Below are 20989 nucleotides of genomic sequence, written 5' to 3' on the forward strand. Positions count from 1 at the left end.
CGAGAAAGAATACACTAGTTTTAATCAAGAAGGGACTTGTATCACTGAAGTTCCTCGGAAAGAATTTATACCGGAAATTAACAAACAAGCAGATACCCAAGAATATCATCAATGAAATAAAAAATTATGTACATAACACAATAGGTTACTTTCATTGTAATCTACAACGTAGAAATGCTAATGAAAAATATATATTCCTAGGATCTTTTATCGAGAACAATTGTTTGTTTTGCTGAATTTTGTGCAAAGCTACTCTAGGTGTCTCTAATTTAGAAGTGATAGACTGGAGGGAAGACCAATTTGTGGACTACTCATTTACCAACAAAAAGTAGGATTGACAATTACACCATAATGCCCCTATGACTAAAAGTATGAGCACAATCAGTGATGGGATTTGAACTTAATTGTGACCCACAGATTGTGATTCGAGTGTCCTAACCATCAGGCCATGCCAAGCCCCTGCTGAGAAGAGGTGATAAAACTGATAAGGATTAGGAAATATTACTAAAATATACACACCAGATAAAATATAATAAAGCCCAGACGTCTGCTACAAGAAATTCAGATGACACAAAGTAGATTAAAGTTATATATACAAGATTATTTTGTTTGGCATTGTGTTTGCAAAAACTTTGGTTTAACATATTTATGAATGATGTTCTAACCATAATATCACCAGCAACTAAAAAAAAAAAAGATCTAAAGATGTTGATTTTTCATGACAATCAGGAACGTCGAGAGCCAGCACGGCCCCGGGGCAAACATCCTTGCTGGGCCCCCTTTCTCTCTCTCTCTCTTTTTTAACATTTTCAGGAATTTATTATAAAGAAGATCCTAAATTAGGACTCCATAAACCAGACAAAATCATAGCAGCAGCCATTTTTACCTCACAGTATAAGCGTAAAAACGTTAATAAAGTAACAACAAATATCTATTAAATCTATAAAGTAATAAATACATATTAATTATTACTCAAATTATTATTTCAGTCCTTCTTAACGTATCAAGCGTCTATATGCAAAGAAAAGCCAAAAGTATGTTTTTTATTATTAAATGAAGATATAGCCTAAAGATGGTTTGCCCCCAGTGGCACAGCGGTATGTCTGCGGACTTACAACGCTGGGATCCGGGTTTCGATACCCGTGGTGGGCAGAGCACAGATGTGTAGCTTTGTGCTTAATTACAAACAAATTACAAAGATGATTTTGCGGGCCCCTGGGCAGTTGCCCCACCCCCCGTCGGCGGGTCTGATGACAATAATTTTATTACAGATTGATTATCTCATCCCGACAAGGTTCTCCCCATGGAGTGGTATCTCAATCCTCAGTTATTTTGGTGGCTGTGTGATCAGTAAGGTACTCCTGGATGCATTTGCCACCAATCTCAATGCCCAGCTACCCATTTTTTGGTCCCCAGTCCCACATCCTTTGGCTTTGGCAGTGGATGCCTTCAGTCAGGATTGGTCCCACCTTTATCTATATGCTTGTCTACTTGTCTTCTTCCCCGAATTTAGTCCATTATAGAGTCCACTTCGTATCAGATCCTTCTTGTTGCACCTTTTTGGCTTGCTCAACCTTGGTTTCTGGTTCTTACCTTCTTTCACTTAGCACCTCCATTATCCTCCTTCCTTTTTTGGCAACCTCAGTTGCTGGTGTATCATCCCAATGTCACCACTCTCTAGCTTCACACACGGCATTTGTCCAGTCCCTTGTGAGGCAGTCCATGCTCTTCACATGGGTAGCTTCAATTCTGTCCCATTCCATCTGTCCTTCACCCTTATTGATATATCAGACAAAATGGCATGTTTTCTTTAGTGGTCTCTGCGCCATGGTACCCCTTATGTTTCTCATTTCTCTGAATTTTTTTTACCAGCCTATTGGACAATAGTTTTTATGTTTCTACCATTGCAGCATTGTCCAAAACCTTCCATTTTTCCTGTTTCCATCAAGTGTTTTCTCTCCCTTTTATTTCGTTTCTGTTGTCTTCTTTGTCCTCCTCACCCTATACCCTTTCTTGATTAGGACCTTACTGTTGTTCTCCATGCCCTTCCTCCCTTTTGAACCCTTGGCCACCTGTTCCCTGCACCATTTCTTCCTCAAAGCCTAATTTTTTGCTTATGATCATCATAACTTGGATGTTTTCACCCTTGACGTATCACGTATCTTTTATCAACATATATATATATTCTCCTGTATCCATATCACAGTTTTTTCCCAAGACGTCAGTGGCTCATGAAGGTGATGTCACATTCACCCCTATTTCCCATTTATGTTCTTGCTCTATGATGTTACATTGCCCACACAGCTTCTTTCCCTGGTTCCTGTTTGTTTATCCATTGGAACCCTTCTATTCTCCATGATATTTCCCCTACCACCCTTAGGAATGATTCACTGGCTTATCAGATTGACTTATTCTTCTGATTCCCAACATCTTTTCCAAGTGTTCTCTAATAAGATCTGACACTTCTCTCTCTTTCCCTGGATGCCAATTTCCATTGTAGGAAATCATTTGGGCTGGCATATGGACCATACCTAATCCATTAATCTCCTGTTACCTTTATCATGTGGCCATCTCCTCCTCATCTGGATATCGAATACCACCTGTCCCATTCTCCACACCTCGGTTGAACTGTGAGTGGGTTAGTTTTTATTTCTTTATTTCCCTTTCAGAATCACTAATGTACATATTGGATTCTGCTCCGTGGAGATTGGTGTCTGTCCAGATATACTAATCCATAAATCTGCATTGTATGGACTTTCTGGTCTATAATGCCATTGTTAAGATGGAGTGTTCCACAAGACCTCTAGTAGGTTCATCCTCGTGGTGTTTTGCATCATAACTATGTCTGTCCCAGACCATACCAACTCATAGACTATCATGAGTAAAGCAGTGTCAGGATACCAGCCCATCTCTCCAATCCTGGTTGATTAAATTGGAACTGGCCTGCATTTAAAAATAGGGTTTCATGGTCACCCATTGCACTTTATATGGTGTTGTGTTCCTCTGGACTCACTACTACATTTTCTTTTCCCCTTTCAAGTGGAGTATGAGAGTCTTTCCCACTTACCAGGGAGGCATCCTCCTGAGTGTGCTCAATCCTATTCGGTTTAGAGTAGGGAAGTGGTGTTCTGGTGGTGTAGATAGCGTGAATCCGCCTCCTCCTACTGTGGACTGAATGTACAATACCCTGTGCTGTCTGGTTATGGACTGGAGATGATTCACCAAAATGCAGTTCACCCATCTGTCTAGGACCCCTCATCCTACCACTACCGTTTCTAGTGTTGGATTAGTGCTGAACCAGTCAGACAACATAAGTCCTCACACATATGACTGGTAGAGAGTTCTCATCCTACCATAGACTGGATGATAAATTATGATTGCATCTGGTTTTGGATTTGAGTGAACCACCACATCTCATTCAGCTGTCAATTCCCAAATGGCCTAGTTTTGGTTGTTTACTGGGTTTACACAAGTATCCTGCTTGGATAGTTGGAACAAAAGTTATTTTTCCTTCTGCTTTCTAAGCTTGAGGTGAAAATGGTTGGGACCCTCCTCCTACTGATGATGCCTGGACTCACCAATTAAGGTCTGATGCACCCTAGGTAAGGTATCGTATCCCAAGATATAATTTTCTTAAACTGAAAATCTATTTTCAATAGATTCTTACCTTCCAACCCTTCAACTCCGCTAATGATGCTTCTTTTTTGCCTAATCTCGAAGTGAAGGTTGGGTTCTACAAGATAGAGGGAGTCAGCTGTGTCTGGAAGGTGATAGTGGTGGAGGGTTGTCGCATGCTACAGTGCAGCTGTACCACATTAAATACGTGAGGTAGGTGGGAGTATCAAAGCTAGTGGCGAGGGAAATATTTATACATATAGAGGTCAGCACTGTAAGAGAAAAGCTATTATATGAGAGGATATAAGTATCTATCAGAAATACATTCTCAGTTTAGGAAAATTATAATATCCAAAATATGTACTTTTAATAAATGTAAAAAATGACTTGTAATGGTTTTTATATAAGTTTTAATACTTTTCACGAAGGTTATGCACAGAAGTTATACTAAGTTAAGTTAAACTTAAAAACACTAGTGTTCAGAGTAATATTATTTATTCAACTGGCGAGATAGTAATTTCACTGAAGGTGTCAAGGTGCTTGTAGGTATCATAAGATTATTTTTAATGACAATAATTACATTTTACTTAACCTAGTTCACACCATATCATTATTATAAACAGTAGCTAGACAAACCAGTACTGTGTTCTTCATATCCCAGTCAGGCCGATGATCCCTGATATTGGGCAAAATGCCACATTGGCACTGAATGTGGCAGATATAGTGTGGTTGACATTATATTATTACATAATGATTTATTTTTCTTGCTTTCACTCATTGGTTCTTAGAATTGTGAATGGAACAGAAGTTTCAATGAAGGTCACAAGGTGTTGTTCAGTAGATACAACACTATGAATGGAAAAGCTCTTGCAGTTTTCTTTAGTGTTAAATGTTTCTTCCTTTTCTTTTCTGCTACTATATTATCACAAGTCCATCATTGGGAATCACACTTTTATAGGCTTTTGGTTATCTGACATCTTTTTGGATATTTGATGGCTTGGTATTCTTATTCACTACTCCACATGCTACTAACTTTGATACCTCAGTGGTCTTCATGGCAATGTAATACTATATGACCTCCAAGAATGTCCACACTGGCCAAAGACTTTCAGATGTTGAATGCTCCTCTCTCAAGCAGAACAGATAATGGAAGCAGATCCAATAGTTGAATGCCTAATGCCAAACATCTCTCAATTGTCCAAAACTGAAGTAATGCCAAATCACACTGTGATGCTTATAACTTCATTTGACAAAGTAATTTTTTTTGTCCTGTCCTATTACTCTTTGCAGACATCAACGTTTTTCTGGGAATTATTAGTCATACGAGCTACATCAAGAAATTTATGTTCATTAAAAAGTTTTAGGGCAGGACTTATTTCCTCCATCCAGTAAAGAATGTTTATTTTAAATCTCTCCACATGATACTCATCTCCCACAATTTAATTAAAAGTCATCTAACTAAGTAATCACCACCTATTATGGGGATTCCTCTCACTAGAGTAAATGACCCCAGATGCATTGGACAGCACAATCAATTTTCGGAGACATACTTTTTGAGTCAATAGTCACTGTTATAAGTCCACTGAGCATAGACAGGTGTCTACATTCCTTCTCTAACTATCTGTCTTAATTCCATCTGCATGGAAACTTCTCACTTGCAGCCTGCATTAGAAAATCTGGTCGTAGCACCTACAAATAGGGATAACACCATATATTTGGATCTAATATTGTTTACTTCCATCAGCTCATCTTCTTTCTATGTTTTTGACATGTATACTCAACAACTTCCCATTCACCAACCCCTTTTACAGATGATAATCCAGCCAAGATGTCAGAATCTTATCTGATAAAGCACAGATATATCTATATGCTCAACAAGAGATCTATCTCTAAACATGAGCCGAAATTCTAAATCGAGATATCAGTTTGTTAGTGTTAATTACCACTCAAACTGAGCAGTCACATAGTTTTATAGCCATACTCAATTTCCATAAGTGATGTGAAGCAATTTGGTATTTTTTGAGGGAATTTTACAATTGATTCAGTACGTTTAGCATTTTAAAAGAGTTTAAGAAAGAAGTTATAATAATTTCCAGAGTTTTTGAGTGAACATATATATGAAGAAATGGCGAAGTAAAGACGCCTGCATTACGAAATAAGGTCAAGAGCTACAAAGTACAGCTAGCTGGTTAAGTGGTATTGAGAATCATGAGTTAAGAGTTATAAAAAATGAAGCTATTGCCTAGCAACGAAGTAGATGCACTAGCCCCAGTGATTAATTATTGACGCCAACTCCTTAGTACTGTGGAAGGTACGAAAAGTTGATGTTAACATGCAAAAGCGGTACTTTGAAGATATATTCCTTACACGACGCTGGTGTACTAGCACAAGTGAAAAGGCAACTGGCTAACTCACCATAACAGTAACTAATCACTTGAGAGTTTTGGTTATGGCTTTGGACTAGCCCGGGAAGTTGCACAAATCGACCAATAAAGTGTTGGAACTACTTGCGGGTAATTAAGAACACTATTTGGAAGCTCGACAGAATACAAAGAAAATACGGGTTAAAAATTCATGTCTGAAGCAGAAAAAGCAGTTCTTGCTGAGAAGTAAGCTCTTGAAGTTCTCCAAACGTATACTGGCCCAGCTCTGTTGTAAGTATAGAATTATTTATTTCTCTTGATCAATTAATGTAGTTAGGTAGTAAAGGATATTCATGTTTGTATTAAAGAAATATACTCCATACGTACTAGTTATTGATACTGATTAAAAGTAATAGTTATGAGAAGTTCATTATTAATAAACTTTTAACTAATATTGTATGCCATGTGGAAAAGTTTAATATATGTTGTTATAATTTATGCAATGTTAGTCTTAGACTCTATTCTAACTGTAAATTACCTCCAGTTAGTGACTTGTGAGCTCCACTCGCCCCTGCAAATCCCCAATTAAATAAATTTGGTGTAATCGGTAGTATAGTTGAAACTCCAACAATTTGCCCTAAGGGCGCTGCCCGTTACAGATGCTTCTATCATAATAGTTCTTCTACCACCTGACTCTTTCCCAAGAACATACTGTTGGCATATGATAAGAGCCATGATACTGCAGGCAGGTTTGCCTGACAGCATGAAAATGATGGTCAAATGTAACACTTGCTAGAGGTTTGGTATCTTTACCAAGCCTTCTAAAGATTAGGTACTAGCCTGGTTTCTCCATGTGTTACAAGTTAAGAAAACTGCCATACCAGTAGGGGCATAAACAACTTTTGACAGTATGATCATAATTGCCTAGACTGTTCTTTTTTGTTAGTCAGTCCGACTGCAAGTGGTGTGATATAGAGTTGTTCCCATTCTCACTATTCACACAACTGTGTGGAAAAAGTAGTTTGTTTCTTGATCTGCACGGAGCTTAAGTTTATTTTAATACCAATCAATAAACTTCTCAGGAAGTGCATCATCAGATCCCCATGTAGTAAAGTAGTGACTATCCACAGTAAATGCTAATTATTTCACACACTCTTATGAAGAGAACAACAGGATTTTTAGGAAAGGGACACTTTCATCTCTGAACATTGTAGGTTGAATGAAAGTGGTCAACATTTGATTCAAGCAATATATCAAACCAGGAAAAGTTGAGAAAAGGACTGGTTGGCTTATCTCGGGGTTAGGAACCACTCTGGATCTCAATGTTAAGAAACATTTCAATGATCTCATTTCATAAGCTGCAGGAATCTACAATAAGCATCACGAACAAGCTTGTATGCCCAAAGAAAAATAGCACAGGTACAGTAACTCAACCCATACTCGCGACATAACTATCTTTAATAATAAGTACTTTACTTATCAGGATCACTAAATAAGGTTCTTGGCTTTTATTGACCTTCCAGGCACAGCCACCAAGACATGCTAAGTTCAACCAAACGTGTATTCAGAAATCCACAGCCATTTTGGTAAGCTGCCACTCCAAACTGGGTACCATGCAGTAATCATCATATTATATTATGGATCTTGAGAGTTAATATTCTTTATATTTATTTATTAGATATTTAGCTGACATTATCTTTTTTTGGGGGGTTAAGATTTTCCTAAAAAAAATAATTACGATCCTTATAAAATTTCAAGCAAAATTTCTAAACCTCATAAATGCTTAGAAATTGGTGGTTTTGGTGAATTTAACTACAAAGATGATCCATTATGTGTGTGTTAGCAACCATCATCTAGAGTTGACTGGCTCAATAACCATAATTTTTTTAAAAAGTAATTGGAAACTGTTCGACAGTGTACATTTTGACTGAAAAGGGGATTAAAAAAAAAGCCCTTGAAATGCGACACATTTCCACTACTATAGATTTTTGGCATCCACTAACCAGAGTTGGCTAGCTCAATTACTATAATTGTTGATATGGTAACTGAAAACTATCATACAGTGTACAATGGGTACTTTGTTTTAGGATTGTTACACAAAAAAAAGGGTATAAAAAAACACCGAAATAGAACACATTTCCACTTTAATTATAGATTTTTTGGCTATGAATAACATTGTCTTTTATACATTTATGCTTCCTGGGTACAATTTTAGTGAATCTAACAAGTTTTCCTAAGCAAGTTGTTTAAGTTTTAATCTAGGCTTCTCTTTAAACATTTTAATAAAAGATTGTTCTTGTTAAAAAGTTCATGTCAAGAGGCAAGTCTTTAAAAGAATATTTACTGGTTACAGTTGAAACCAATGATTGAGAAAAGTCTATAGCTGAAGAAATAGCTTAAAAAAACAACAAACAATCTTCTGATTGTTTGCATATTTTCCAACAAATTATGAAGTTATTATTTCTTATCGATAAGAGATAACGTTCTTCGTATTTATTTATTTATTAAAAGTTTAGCTGACAATTTTGTTCTACTAAAGATTTTTTCTCAAAAAAAAACAGTCATTGATCAAAGGCAGATATCAACATTCCTTCACTATCTACCTTTACATCTTCAAGGTGGGTTTGAAATAGAAAGTTTCTAATTCTGTGCTTTTGTTCTAATACTGGATTCCTACTTCGTCATTAACCACAAGTTTCTGGTAGTTTTCATTGTTGAAAAGTTTAAACAGTACTCCTTATTTTTTTTTCACCATTACAATTCTTGATAATGCCAAGGCATTGTTTATTAGTAAAACACACTGAAACTTGATTTGACAACTGTTTATTTATATCACTTTTATTTATTTTTTACATCAGGAATGCAGCTGACAAGAACAAAAGTACCATCCAAGAGTGTCTGAAACTTTATAAAAACATTTTTTATGAGCTTTAGGGTTAAATAGAATGTTCTCAATAGTAGATAGAACTTTTATTTTTACAAACACCTAGATTTAAAGCTTTTTGACTTGTGTAAGGGATCAGGTTCTTTGCTGACTGAGATGCACATTTCATCATGAAAACAAAATCTCAATCATTTATTGTATTAAAACATTTATGTGCATTCCAAATTATAGCTTTTTACTAACATTTCCACCTCTGTTTCTATTCTCGAAAAATACTTGATAAATATGAAGTTTCAACCAAACAATTTTTTTATAAAAATCGCTTTTCTGTCTCATAAGGGGAGTAACGATGATAATGATATCGCTATTTATGCAAAAAGTACAAAATTAAAACTGCCCGAATTTTGAGAAAAGAATTTTCAATCTTGTGGAGCATTACCAAATTTAACGATCATCAATTTTTTCCTCAGAAACAAACATTACTTAATAAAGATAGCAGGGAATCTACATTAATACTACTCAAAGTGTGACACAAGTTTAATTTCTTTACAGACTAAAAGCTGAGCCACAATTTTTTTTTAAATAAAAAAAGCATAAGTGGACAAATCATGAACTGAACAGTCAAACTACCTTCAGCACAAGATTTTCATTATAATTCACTAAACACTGTTTTTAATATCTAATGGCAAAAGGAATAAACAGTATCACCCGAAAAAAGTGGTAATAAATGTATTTGTTGCAACTAAACTGTGGGTCTGGTTCAAATTGTACCCCTTTTCTACATGTAATAAACCAACTGTAAGCCTGCATACACTGACCAGATAATAAACTGCCGCTCTGGCAAAGTTTCTGATATTCAATGGTTTGAAATTTAATAACTTAAAAGTTCAGTACTGTTAAGTGTTCAGTTTACAAACTCATCAGAGCTACTAGGTCAACATACACTTCAATGGACAGGGAAGAGAAAATTTGTTTTGCTACTTCTCTTACTATACACTATCATATTTCGTGAAGCAAGACTTCACGAAGCAATCCTCCAAATGTTCCCACCCTGCATTACAATTGTTTTTCACACACACAAGCACTTCAGTTGAAACAATCGTGCTAGTAGCATACTGAGAAGTAGATTTCATAAATCCTATAAGTAATATGGCAGTTTTAATTCTGCACACCAAAAAGGATTCCTAGATATAAACTGAATAACAGAACTTTTATATAAGTTTTGCTAATCACCAAGTGTTGACCTCTACTGGAATTTATTTAAAGAATTGCAAACGTTGGCATCTGCGTGTACAAGTTAAAAAAAAAATATATATATATATGTAATTTTGAAATATTTTCAGGTTTAAATAGTTGTCTTTTTTTTTTGTTGGTAATCTGGAAAAAGAAAAGAAATATATACAAAAACACACACGTATTCAAACAGTAGTTACTCTTAACTTCAACTTTAGTAGCACTTTAAAATGTAAAATTTCAGGAACCTTGATCTTAATTATCTAAACATGTTACTTATCCAATATGTTAATATCCTAGAATTCCTCAATTTTTCTTTTGAGAACAGAAGACTTGAAATATCAAATACTAAAAATATACGCATGTTACAGTCGCTTAGTTTATGTACTCAAATTGGTTTTCCCCTATTACAGATCTGCTAACTTTTAAGATTTCTCTTCTGATCTATTTACGAAATCAACGTTTTTTACAGTCTAAAGTTACTGTCCTGCAAAGTAATAATGACATAAGATATAAGTTTACAGCATACCGTATTTTGAGGTCTCAGAAAAGAAAAACATTTTTTTTTTACACAACTCTCAAGAATGTATTTCTTCTCAAACATTTAAAAGTGAAGCAATCTTCTCCAAATACTGATCACAGTTCAAGGTAACAAGAAAAAAAAAGAGGGAGATTTTTTAATTATCTTTTTAGGGTTAGCATTTCTTTTCAAATTAAACTGTATTCAAAAAAAATTGTTCATTTCCTCATAAGCCATCAAAGAGCATAAATACTGTAAAGGAGGATAATTCCCAAAACACGTTTCTTGAAGTTACACGAACCGCTACAGGAAGTTGAAGAACATACATTAACAGAACAGTGCCTCTTTCCAAGTTGTTCACCAGTGAGTCGGAATAGAACACCTCAAGGAATGACAAGCAAAAAAACAAGACTGATATTTTTTATCCGAGAGTGATAAATGAATCAAGTGCACTTGCATGGATGAGATCTTGTCTTTGGGATGACTAAAAAAAAAAACCTTCTTCAAGTCAGTATGTCAATGATTCATTGCATTTTTCAACGAAATGACGCATATATGATGCACACGTGCTAAAGAAGGATGTATACTGGGATGTTCCCTTGCGTGTAGCAGGAACAACACAATACTTAAACACTAACCACCACGTACCTCCACACACTACTTCCTGTAGTACTTGATTTTATTACAAGTTGCTCTGTTATCACCTGAAAGACCAATAAGAAGTTATCAATAAGTATTTTAAACCTAGAAGTTCTCATAAGATAACGAATATCTAAAGATTACTGTACAAGATAATAACTGAAGAAAAGACACAAAATAGATTCCAAGTTCACATATAGCAGCATTTTGATTTGCTATACATTTTTTTTTTTTGCTATTATGTTTAATTAATTGTTTGAGTTCTTTTGTTTTCACTACACATTTCTATAGGTGTTTTCTAAAATAGTTTTGGCAGAGAAAAGTAAAATCTATTGCACTTGGAAATAAAACAACAAATCAGTAAAGAATAGAACCAAGTGTAAAGAAGGTAAATGTTAAACATTATTTTAAAATCTCACCTTTCTGATATTCTTTCTGTACATTTTCCCAAGCTAAAAGAAAAATAATATAAATGTATACAAGTACTCTTCAATCAGAAGACTACACAAATGTAACCAATATAAACAGAAATAAAAAAACAAATAGTGTGAAAGTAGAACGTGCCAATATTCTAATATGTCAATTATGCTTAGCTTTCAGGAGCTATAGAAGTTATAAAATATTTTAATTAATTTGAATCTAACTTAAAAAAAGTTTATATTTTATTAATAAAATACTGAAATGCTAAATTAAAATTGCAAAACATATTTACTATTTCAGCACCAAACACAGGGCCATTCTCACTATTTCTATTTCCAGATATCACTTTGAAAAGGGTTATTTCATACCAAATCTAATACCGTTTTGTGGCACCTTTCTTCAATAAAAACATTTATTTTAAAATTTCCCTTGATTCCTTTAAATTCAGAATGCTTTGTTGCAATTACTAGTTAGATTGGAATTCCTAGGAGTTCGAAGCATCCGTTATCTTCTTTACCCTAATTCTATATTATCTCCGTATATTTGACTGACCTTAGAACCACCATAAAAACTTAAGAAATTAATCTAAAGTGCCTTTTTTTTCTTTCTTTCTAGAATGACTGAATATTGTAACATGAAACTACATTGTTTTTATACTAAATAGCTTAAGGCTCATAACAGTATACACTAATTTGTACTTAATTTTATGGTTTTATTGCCCTTTGAACCATGTCGAATTAACAATCTTGCCTTACAAGTTGTAAATCACTGGGTGAACGAGTAGCTTAAGTTAGCGTATCGAATGACGTAATGTAAGAACTACTCGTGAGCACAACTCGTAGAGAAATGTTATTATTTTTCCATTATGTAACCTACAAAGTTTCTAAGTTTTACATTTTAGTTATTTTTTAACAAATAAAAAATATATACATGAAAAACAAGAAATAAAGTCCTCACTTTTGCTTCATTATTTTTTTTCTGTTGGTTGCCAATGAACTTTAAGCCTACTTCTTTTTTTTTATACTGATGGTACTAGCACATTAAGTAATTTTTACTTATTATATAATACAACTAAGAACATAGAATAAACACACACAAAGCAAACAATGGCCTATAACTATTATAAATTTAACTGGCTTTCTATGCAGTAACAGCTTTATACATTTCCCTAAGCTTCTCTATGTGAACGCTACAAGAGAAACTTCCAAACTGAATATGAAATAGACAATATTCTGTACTGAGAACACCACTTGATAAAATAAAACTTCATATTTCAATGAAAACTGAAGACTATAAAAATTACACTTACCATTAGTAATATCTATACCATAACAAGTAATTTACAATAAATTTTGTACTTCAGAAAGGGGGTGGTAAATAAATCAGAGGGAAAACTCTAGAACAACTGTCAATTCTCATACTATGAAAGAGAGAGAATTTTTTAAAATATTTCCTTATGAAATTAAAAACTTAAAACCTGTATAATATTAAAATTTGATATATTAATTACATTTTGAAAAAATTTTATTCTTATATATTGATAATAATAATATGATTTAATTAAATTTTGAATGCAACTCAGTGAAAGGTCGTGACGTGCACATTTTAACCTACCCGTAGCAAGAGGATTAAATTAACTCTGATGGAAAAGTCAGACGAGTCACTTTTTTATCCCCTACATTTCACAGCTAAAGTTAAAAGAATGTGGGTGATAGATATAACATACAAAAGCTTCAGGTACCCCTTTAAGTTGAGTGACTATACAGGTAAATGTAGGTCATATCAAACAACTGAGAAAATTGTTTTATTCTACTTACCTAAACCAAAGAAACTGACAACTTGGTCATAATTAAAACACTTTGGATTTTCTTGAGGCTCTATCCATTGAGGAGATGGACCAGAAACTGGATCTTGCTTACATGCTAGTGAAGTTATGGTGGCCTGACTTGGGAAGCTTGCCTGATCATAGGTGGGTTTTGAAACGTCATGGTTAGGCAATGAATGTACTGGGTTCACAGGCACTTGTTTCTGCATGTTCTGGGCTTCAAGAGAACTGTGACTGGGATATCCAACTTTGGAGAGTTTTTCAACTGCTGTCTCTTCACTTTTCATAGTTCCATCCTGGTTAGTAGCCTTATCTAAGGCCATTTGAACGAGCAATTCATTGATTTCGAATCCAAAAGTCAGTCCACAGACATTACCCGAAGGAAGGCAATTGTCCATGATAATTACAGGTAGGCCATGTGACATTTCTTCTGAAGACTGTTGTTTTCGGCCACTGAAGTTGAGTTTTTTTACTCTTTTCACAATCTTATGTTTAGCTATTCTTTTATTCAGGGAACATCCACTGATGTTTGAGGACCCTCTTGTTTTGGTCACATCAGTGTTCTCTGAAAAACCTAAAACCACAGGTCCAGAAGAAAGATTAGTATGCTCCACTGTCATACTATTGGAATATGTCCGAGGTATTCCTTCTATGATTGTAGTTTCTATCTTCTCTTTCTTTTTATCTTTTCCAGAAAGATTATCAATTGGATTTAGAGTTACCTTGTCCATTATTTTATTAGTTTTGAGTTCTGATGTTTTTTCTAAAATCGATATGCTACTGTTTGAGGAGAATTGAGCTTGTTCACTGTGGGTTAGGGGATAAACTGAGGTACTATTCAGAATGCTTAGTTCAACACCAAAATTTAGCTCAAGACCAAGATCCTCTGGCACCTGAGGACCAAGTTTACAACTCTTTTGTGAATGCAATTCTGGTAAGATGTAGGAATTCGTGCTCTTGTTTGCAGGAATACCATTTAGTTTTGACTTATTACTGGAGGATAAACGAGCAATTTCAGCATATGAAGCATGTGAACTAAATACTGAAAAGGATGGAGCAATGGTCGAGTTCAGGGTTGGTGAGATATGAATGGGCAAAGAGTGGACACTATCCAAATCAGAATTTTCAGGAGAGGAGTGCTCAGAGTGAGGAACACTACTAGCGTGTTTCCAACATGTGTGGTCTGGCTTATCTGACCCCTGTTGTGAAATTGGTAAGTTTAAAGTTAACGAGTTATTTCTAGCAGTTTGGCCAGAGTTACAACCTCTTTCATTGCTTTCTCCAGCAACGTAATTGTGGCGTCGAAAACCGGAGAAAAATTTTTTCGTCTGGCGATATTTTTTACGCTTTTTTCTAACAACATGAAAATCTGAATCCTCTATCAATTCTGAATGTCCTTCAGTTACTGAATAAAAGTCTTTGACAAAACTTGACAGTTCTTGTTTGCCATTTGTCTCTGAAACAGCAACTCTGTCTAGTTCAACTTCTACATTATCAGAAGACTTTACAAATGGCAGATCTTCAATAATGGAGACAGAAGAAACAACACATGTATCTTGAGTTACTGGCTCTTTAGCACAGTTTGAATATGGAATGTTTAACAAGTTCCCACACTGGTCAGTTAGAACTTCTTTATGTCCTTCATTGACAATACGATCATTTTCGTCCACGCCAAGATGCTTCTTCTTGGTAGAATCTACAAATGGGCCTTTATTGTATGATACATTTTTATCATCTTTCTCAAAGATCTTCTCCCTTTTCTGTTCCACATCAAGACAACCAGAAATAGTCTTAGGATGTACGACGTCAGAATCTGAAACGGGATCAGCATTTCCTGTGATATATGCCACAAGTGAATCAACAGGTTCATGACCTCTATAACCAGCAATACTTTCTGCCAGAACAACATTATGATTTTCAGTGTTTAGTTTAGAACGTTTACTTTTCAACTTTGATAATGTTTTATCTTGTTTGGGAAGCAACGAATCTATGCAGTTGGATATTTTGTCTCGTTTGGACGGATGAAAAGTAGTGAGAAAGTTTTCAGTTCGAAGGCTAGGATTTCCATTAATATCTTGAAAAAAACTTCTGGTTTCTTCTGCACAAATCGAACAGAAAATAGAACAGTTGGAATCACGAATATTACATCTAGCATTTATACACAAATCAATATAGCAACTGTTTAAGAAAAACAAAAAATATTTTAGAGATAGAAAAAATTTAACATTACAAAATTATTAAAAACAGACAATTAGCCATGTTTTGTATTAAAAGTTTGGAGATTGATTTGCATGTTTAAATGAGAGAAATGATTACAAAATAATGTGGAACAAAATGTTATCTAATAAAAATCTGGACATGACATACAAATTTAACCAAGAGGAAACAGAACAATGTCATAAACTTTCTTGATAGTATACCATGAATGATAATCTAAATACTAAGTCCTACATCGTGGATGTTAACAGCAAGCACAACTAAGTGCATAATCAGCAGACCATGGCTTGACCACTTTTTCATGGCACGTATAGCTACAACTTATGTATTAAAACTTACTTCTTTTATTTCAATACATTACGTTGTGTGTACGTTGTATTTGTGGTCAAAATGGCTCAAGATTCAATCTCACAGCATTAAACTTTAAAAACATTTCTGGGGGGGGCACACCCCCTAGAAATGGCATGCTTTGCACACATTGTGTGTCACATTGTTTAGCTATGGCAATGATCAGCCATATATATTAAAACTTACTTCTTTTAATTCAATACATTACGTTGTGTGTACGTTGTATTTGTGGTCAAAATGGCTCAAGATTCAATCTCACAGCATTAAACTTTAAAAACATTTCTGGGGGGGGCACACCCCCTAGAAATGGCGTGCTTTGCACACATCGTGTGTCACATTGTTTGGCTATGGCAATGATCAGCCCCACAATCTGCAGGAAGAGGTGTAGGAGGATAGAAAGGGGGTTACATTTAAAGGAAAACTGGGGCATTTTCACTTAATATTTAAACATCCCTGCAGAATTAATATTAACATAACTGACTGTATGCCATGTATCTCCTATATGTGGGGGACTAATAACAGTAGTAAAAAAATACTAGCTTAAAAAAACGGGGCATTTAATTATTTTAATCTGATGTTTATCGAGACAAGAAGTATTCATTTAAAATAAACTTTGAAAAATTTCAACAGTATTATTATCTCAAAAAACAAATGCGACAACAGTGAACTATGTTAGTATAATATGCCACAGGTCAAACAGACTTTCAGATTCCAATGTTTACTTTTGGGACTTGGAGCAAAGTTTTTCCATGGAATATGGGAGAGCATTTCCATTTCTGCTTCCACCTCAACTGATAAAGAAAAAGGCTCAAATAAATCACACACAATTTACAACTTCAATCCTTTAAAGTTCACAAATACACTTCCTTATATCAACAATAGAATTTCATTTAACAATTCAGCGTTCGCTTCGAATCCTAATGTACCGTACCTGGACCTTCTGGAAGGAAACTTTTCTTTTTATTTTTCTGCACTTTATCTTCTTTCTTTGGCTGCATATTTGAACACCCAACACCTGTAAAAAATCACATCTTTCCATAAAGGACAAACTAATGTACATACGGTGAACTGTAGTGGTGTTGCCATCCAGTATTTCTCAACTGTCATTACAACATGCATACAAACTTCAATAAGTCTCACTTTTGCAGTTTCTAACTCTTGACTATATATCTTAAAATTTAATTACTCTAAAATATATTTTTTTAAGAAGAAGAGTTCAAAGATAAAGACTTTCTACTTCTTAACATTTCCAGATATTTCATTACACAATACAAAAGAAAATACAGATGAAACCTTTTTCTATACCGATACAGCTGGATAAATCACTAAAATTATTCAAAATACTTAGGCCAGGCTTAATAATATTTTTATTTGATGTAACCCTAAACTGATTTAAAATGTGGGTAGGTAGGTAGATAATTTTTTTTGTTTTCAAACTGCTTGACAAAATTTTTTTAAGAAATACTACGAGTTCTGTGATCACCTAAAACATAACGTGTTAACCCTATAAATATGGGCTGGGTGGAATCAACCCAGCTCATAACCACGAATGTACCCATGAGAGTAATTGTACTAGAATGTTTGATAATGTATGGGAATCTTTAACCAAAAGTTTGCAGATTATTCGTAACATTACAAAGTTTTCATACACAAAATATCAGGTTTTAAAATTAAGTATTAAGATTTTTTTATTGAAGATTTGCTCAAGAATTTTTTTCCTCGAATGTTCATTATCCAACATGCAAAGGAATTTTGATTTTAAGATTAAAAACATTTCAAGTTTCATTTGCATAATCTCTATATCCTTCTAGATGATCAAATGTTTTTTTGGATAAAACTTTATATTTAATCTGTTATTTTATCAACATTAACTCCATATGGTGTTGATCGACTTGACCAACCTCATAAAAATGAGGAAATAAATCTAAATTACCTTTTTTTTTGTTCTAGAATAACTGCAATTTGTAACAGGAAACCACAAATGTTTATTCTAAGTAGCTTAAGTCTTGTAACAGTATATATCTATTTATATTTATTAACTTTTGTTTTATTGACCTTTGAACTGTGTCTAACTACTATTTGCACCATATAAAATACAAATCACATGCAGCTCACATTACAGTATCGAATTACATAACACATGGACTAATCATGAGCATAACTCATAAAAAAGGTTTTATATTTTAGTTCTTTTGTAATAATAAATAAAGAATACATATGAAAAACAAGAAATAAAGCATTTAACTGAGTTTTTTTTTTTGCTCTCGACTGTCAATGAAACTTAACTCTACTTATTTATACTAATTGTACTACTGCATTAAATAATTTCTATTCAATTAAATAATGCACCAAAGACATAGAAAAAGGAAACAATGTTCCATAATTATCACATTTTTTTTTACTTTCTAACTGTACAACAAAAGCCATTAAAAATTCAGCTAAGATCGTCAATGTATTTCCTGTGGTAATAAAGTTTGAACTAGAAGAAAAATAGACAATTTGTGCAGGCAACAATGTAATATAATACACCATTCGATATAAAAACATGGTGGCTTTCTATTGGTTATAAATAATACAGTCTTAAACGTCATCAAAAAGAATTATTTGGAAATTTTGAAAGAGAGGAAGTGACAGATGAGCATGGCAAGAGGGGTCCGATTTTCTATTTTATTGCTGTGAAACAAAATAGGATTGAAGGCTATGTAAATTATGCTTTGCCTGAATGATGAAAATAATATAATGAATAATTTAAATTGAATTTTGTAATTCTCGGAGTGGTAAAGAAATTAGAGAAGACAGATAACAACGTCACAGTTCTTATACTAGTGAAGATTGAGAATTTTTTGTAAACATTTCTTATAAAATTAAGAACTTAAAACTTAAATAATACTAAACTTTGATTTATTATCCATGTTTTGATGCTGAGTTTATTCATATACATTGATAAATAAGTAGCTTAATTAACTTTTGAATGTAACTTTGTGAAAGGTTGTGACATGCATACTTTGACCTACCCAAGGTGAAAGAGTTAATTATGTGGTACTCTTACATGGCTTTATTTTTGTGCAATTTATTGTCATTGATGAAACCTATTAGAAGTTGATTGTGGACAACTATGTGTAAATTGTAGGCTGTTTAGTTTGTTATGGTACAAAGTTTGAAGCCTTACGTATGGGGTGTCTTGCAGGGAACCAAAATGTCATGCATTCTGCTAAATTATCATGTGTACGGGACATGGGAGTTTGGGTTAACTAAAACCCTGCAAGATGTAGTGAAAATTGTTGAACATCACTTGTCCTAAGCTAATATTCTGGTATATATAAACAGTAAATTTGTGATGTGCTGTGAAGCTGTAAGGAAAACTACCCTGCTTAGATATTTTAGTTCAAAGACAAGAAAATGGAACTTTTAACTACTACTGTATATTGGATACTTCAGATACCTCGATTTTAATTCCTACCACCTCACTTCCTACAAAGCAATGGCAGTTAAAACTCTACTAAAAAGATCTTAAAATCTTCGTCCAAATGAAAACATGCGTATAAAAGTCTTGAAAGAAAATGGGTATCTCAATCATTTTATTGAATAAAAAAAAAATTGTATTTTTAAACCTACTACAGCTATTGTGCTCCCTTATATTAGAGGATTATCTGAATAAGGTAAAAGACAAACGTAATGTTAGAACTATTTTAAATGTTTACAATGAGTGTAATCCAACTGGCTCCAATATTTTGATTGTGTTTTAAGTATCTCTCAAATCATATTTTGTTAAACATTTGAAAATTCTTACTACAGCAAAGTTCCATCTGTAATGTACAAAATTTTAGTTTGTTATTAACCCCCTTCGAGAAGGGTCATGGGTGAAAGGTCATGTCATCTCGTTTGTTGACTAGCATTCTAAATTTTATCGAACTACTATTTCATGAACTTATGTCAATAAGTTTGGTATCAAACTGTATATTATAATTCCAATTTTAGAATATATATATTACTCAATTTCTTCATTTAAAAGCAAATATTAAAAACACAGATAAATCGATTTTTATGTGTCACGTGATATGTCCAATGTAGCACTGGTTCAAATTAGATGTTTGTGAATTTAAAATACTATAGTCTATACTTTTAAATGAATTAGAAACTTAAATTACCTATATTGGCAAGCTAGAATATAAAATAAGAGCCTCTTATCTTTTCAATTAGCTAAGATATTGCTCATGTAATAAATCAAACACAGTGGCACTCTGCCCACCTCTTTCCATTTATATACACTTACTTCTATATATGACATGAATAACCAATCCAAAGCTCAGAATGTCCCCTAGTGGCTTTATCAGCCATTTTAACAGACTTGGTGCTATTTCTTTCTTTTGAGTCAATATTTCAACGAGGTAGGGTATGTCTTTAGTCTGTTTGAAATTTCAATTTTTCTTTAGACTAAAATACATTTTAGTTACTAAGCTTGATAAATTTTAGTGGAATTCTATGGTACTGATATAATAATTTATGATTTTTTAGTTATTCAAATGTATATATATAAAAAACCTAAAAAAATATATTTTATTTCATATCCTCCACGTGCAATCTTTTTAAAGACTTAGCAACCTACGTCAAGGAGCAACCGAGCACAAAGGTCGTAACTAGAAGAGATAATTGTTTGCTTTACTTCTTTATTTACTGTTCTATGTTCACATATATATAATATATAATAATTACAATGTGACTGTATTTTACAAAATACTAGTCTACTAAAACACAGCCAAGACAAGTTACTTTGCACAGACCAAAGGTCAGTTTTATGTTATTTGATACAGTAACACGAGTGCACGTGTGTGAGCCGTGTTATTGTAACTTCTGCATTGCTAGCCAGGTACAGCTGAAAGGTCAATATAATAAAAATAATAAAATAAATGTATAATGTTATGAGA

General features: G+C 33.7%; 1 protein-coding gene across 3 annotated transcripts in view; it reads right to left on the bottom strand.

Annotated features, from left to right (window-relative positions):
* Positions 1-8785: 8785 nt before the first annotated feature.
* The window catches only part of LOC106464902, a 19813-nt gene continuing 7609 nt past the window's right edge, over positions 8786-20989 (bottom strand). Inside the window, exons 3-7 of one of the 3 annotated variants that reach the window (XM_022392706.1) lie at positions 16996-17079; positions 16787-16855; positions 13492-15312; positions 11674-11706; positions 8786-11319 (exon numbers count right to left, since the gene is read on the bottom strand). In XM_022392706.1, the coding sequence (XP_022248414.1) occupies positions 11273-11319; positions 11674-11706; positions 13492-15312; positions 16787-16855; positions 16996-17062 (2037 nt within the window). In that variant the 5' untranslated portion in view covers positions 17063-17079 and the 3' untranslated portion in view covers positions 8786-11272. Of the gene's footprint in view, positions 11320-11673; positions 11707-13491; positions 15598-16786; positions 16856-16995; positions 17080-20989 lie in introns of all 3 variants that reach the window. The other 2 variants (XM_022392707.1, XM_013925072.2) reach the window with 2 other exon arrangements.

This window comes from Limulus polyphemus, unplaced genomic scaffold (genome assembly GCF_000517525.1).
Source record: "Limulus polyphemus unplaced genomic scaffold, Limulus_polyphemus-2.1.2 Scaffold1775, whole genome shotgun sequence".
Taxonomy (NCBI): domain Eukaryota; kingdom Metazoa; phylum Arthropoda; class Merostomata; order Xiphosura; family Limulidae; genus Limulus; species Limulus polyphemus.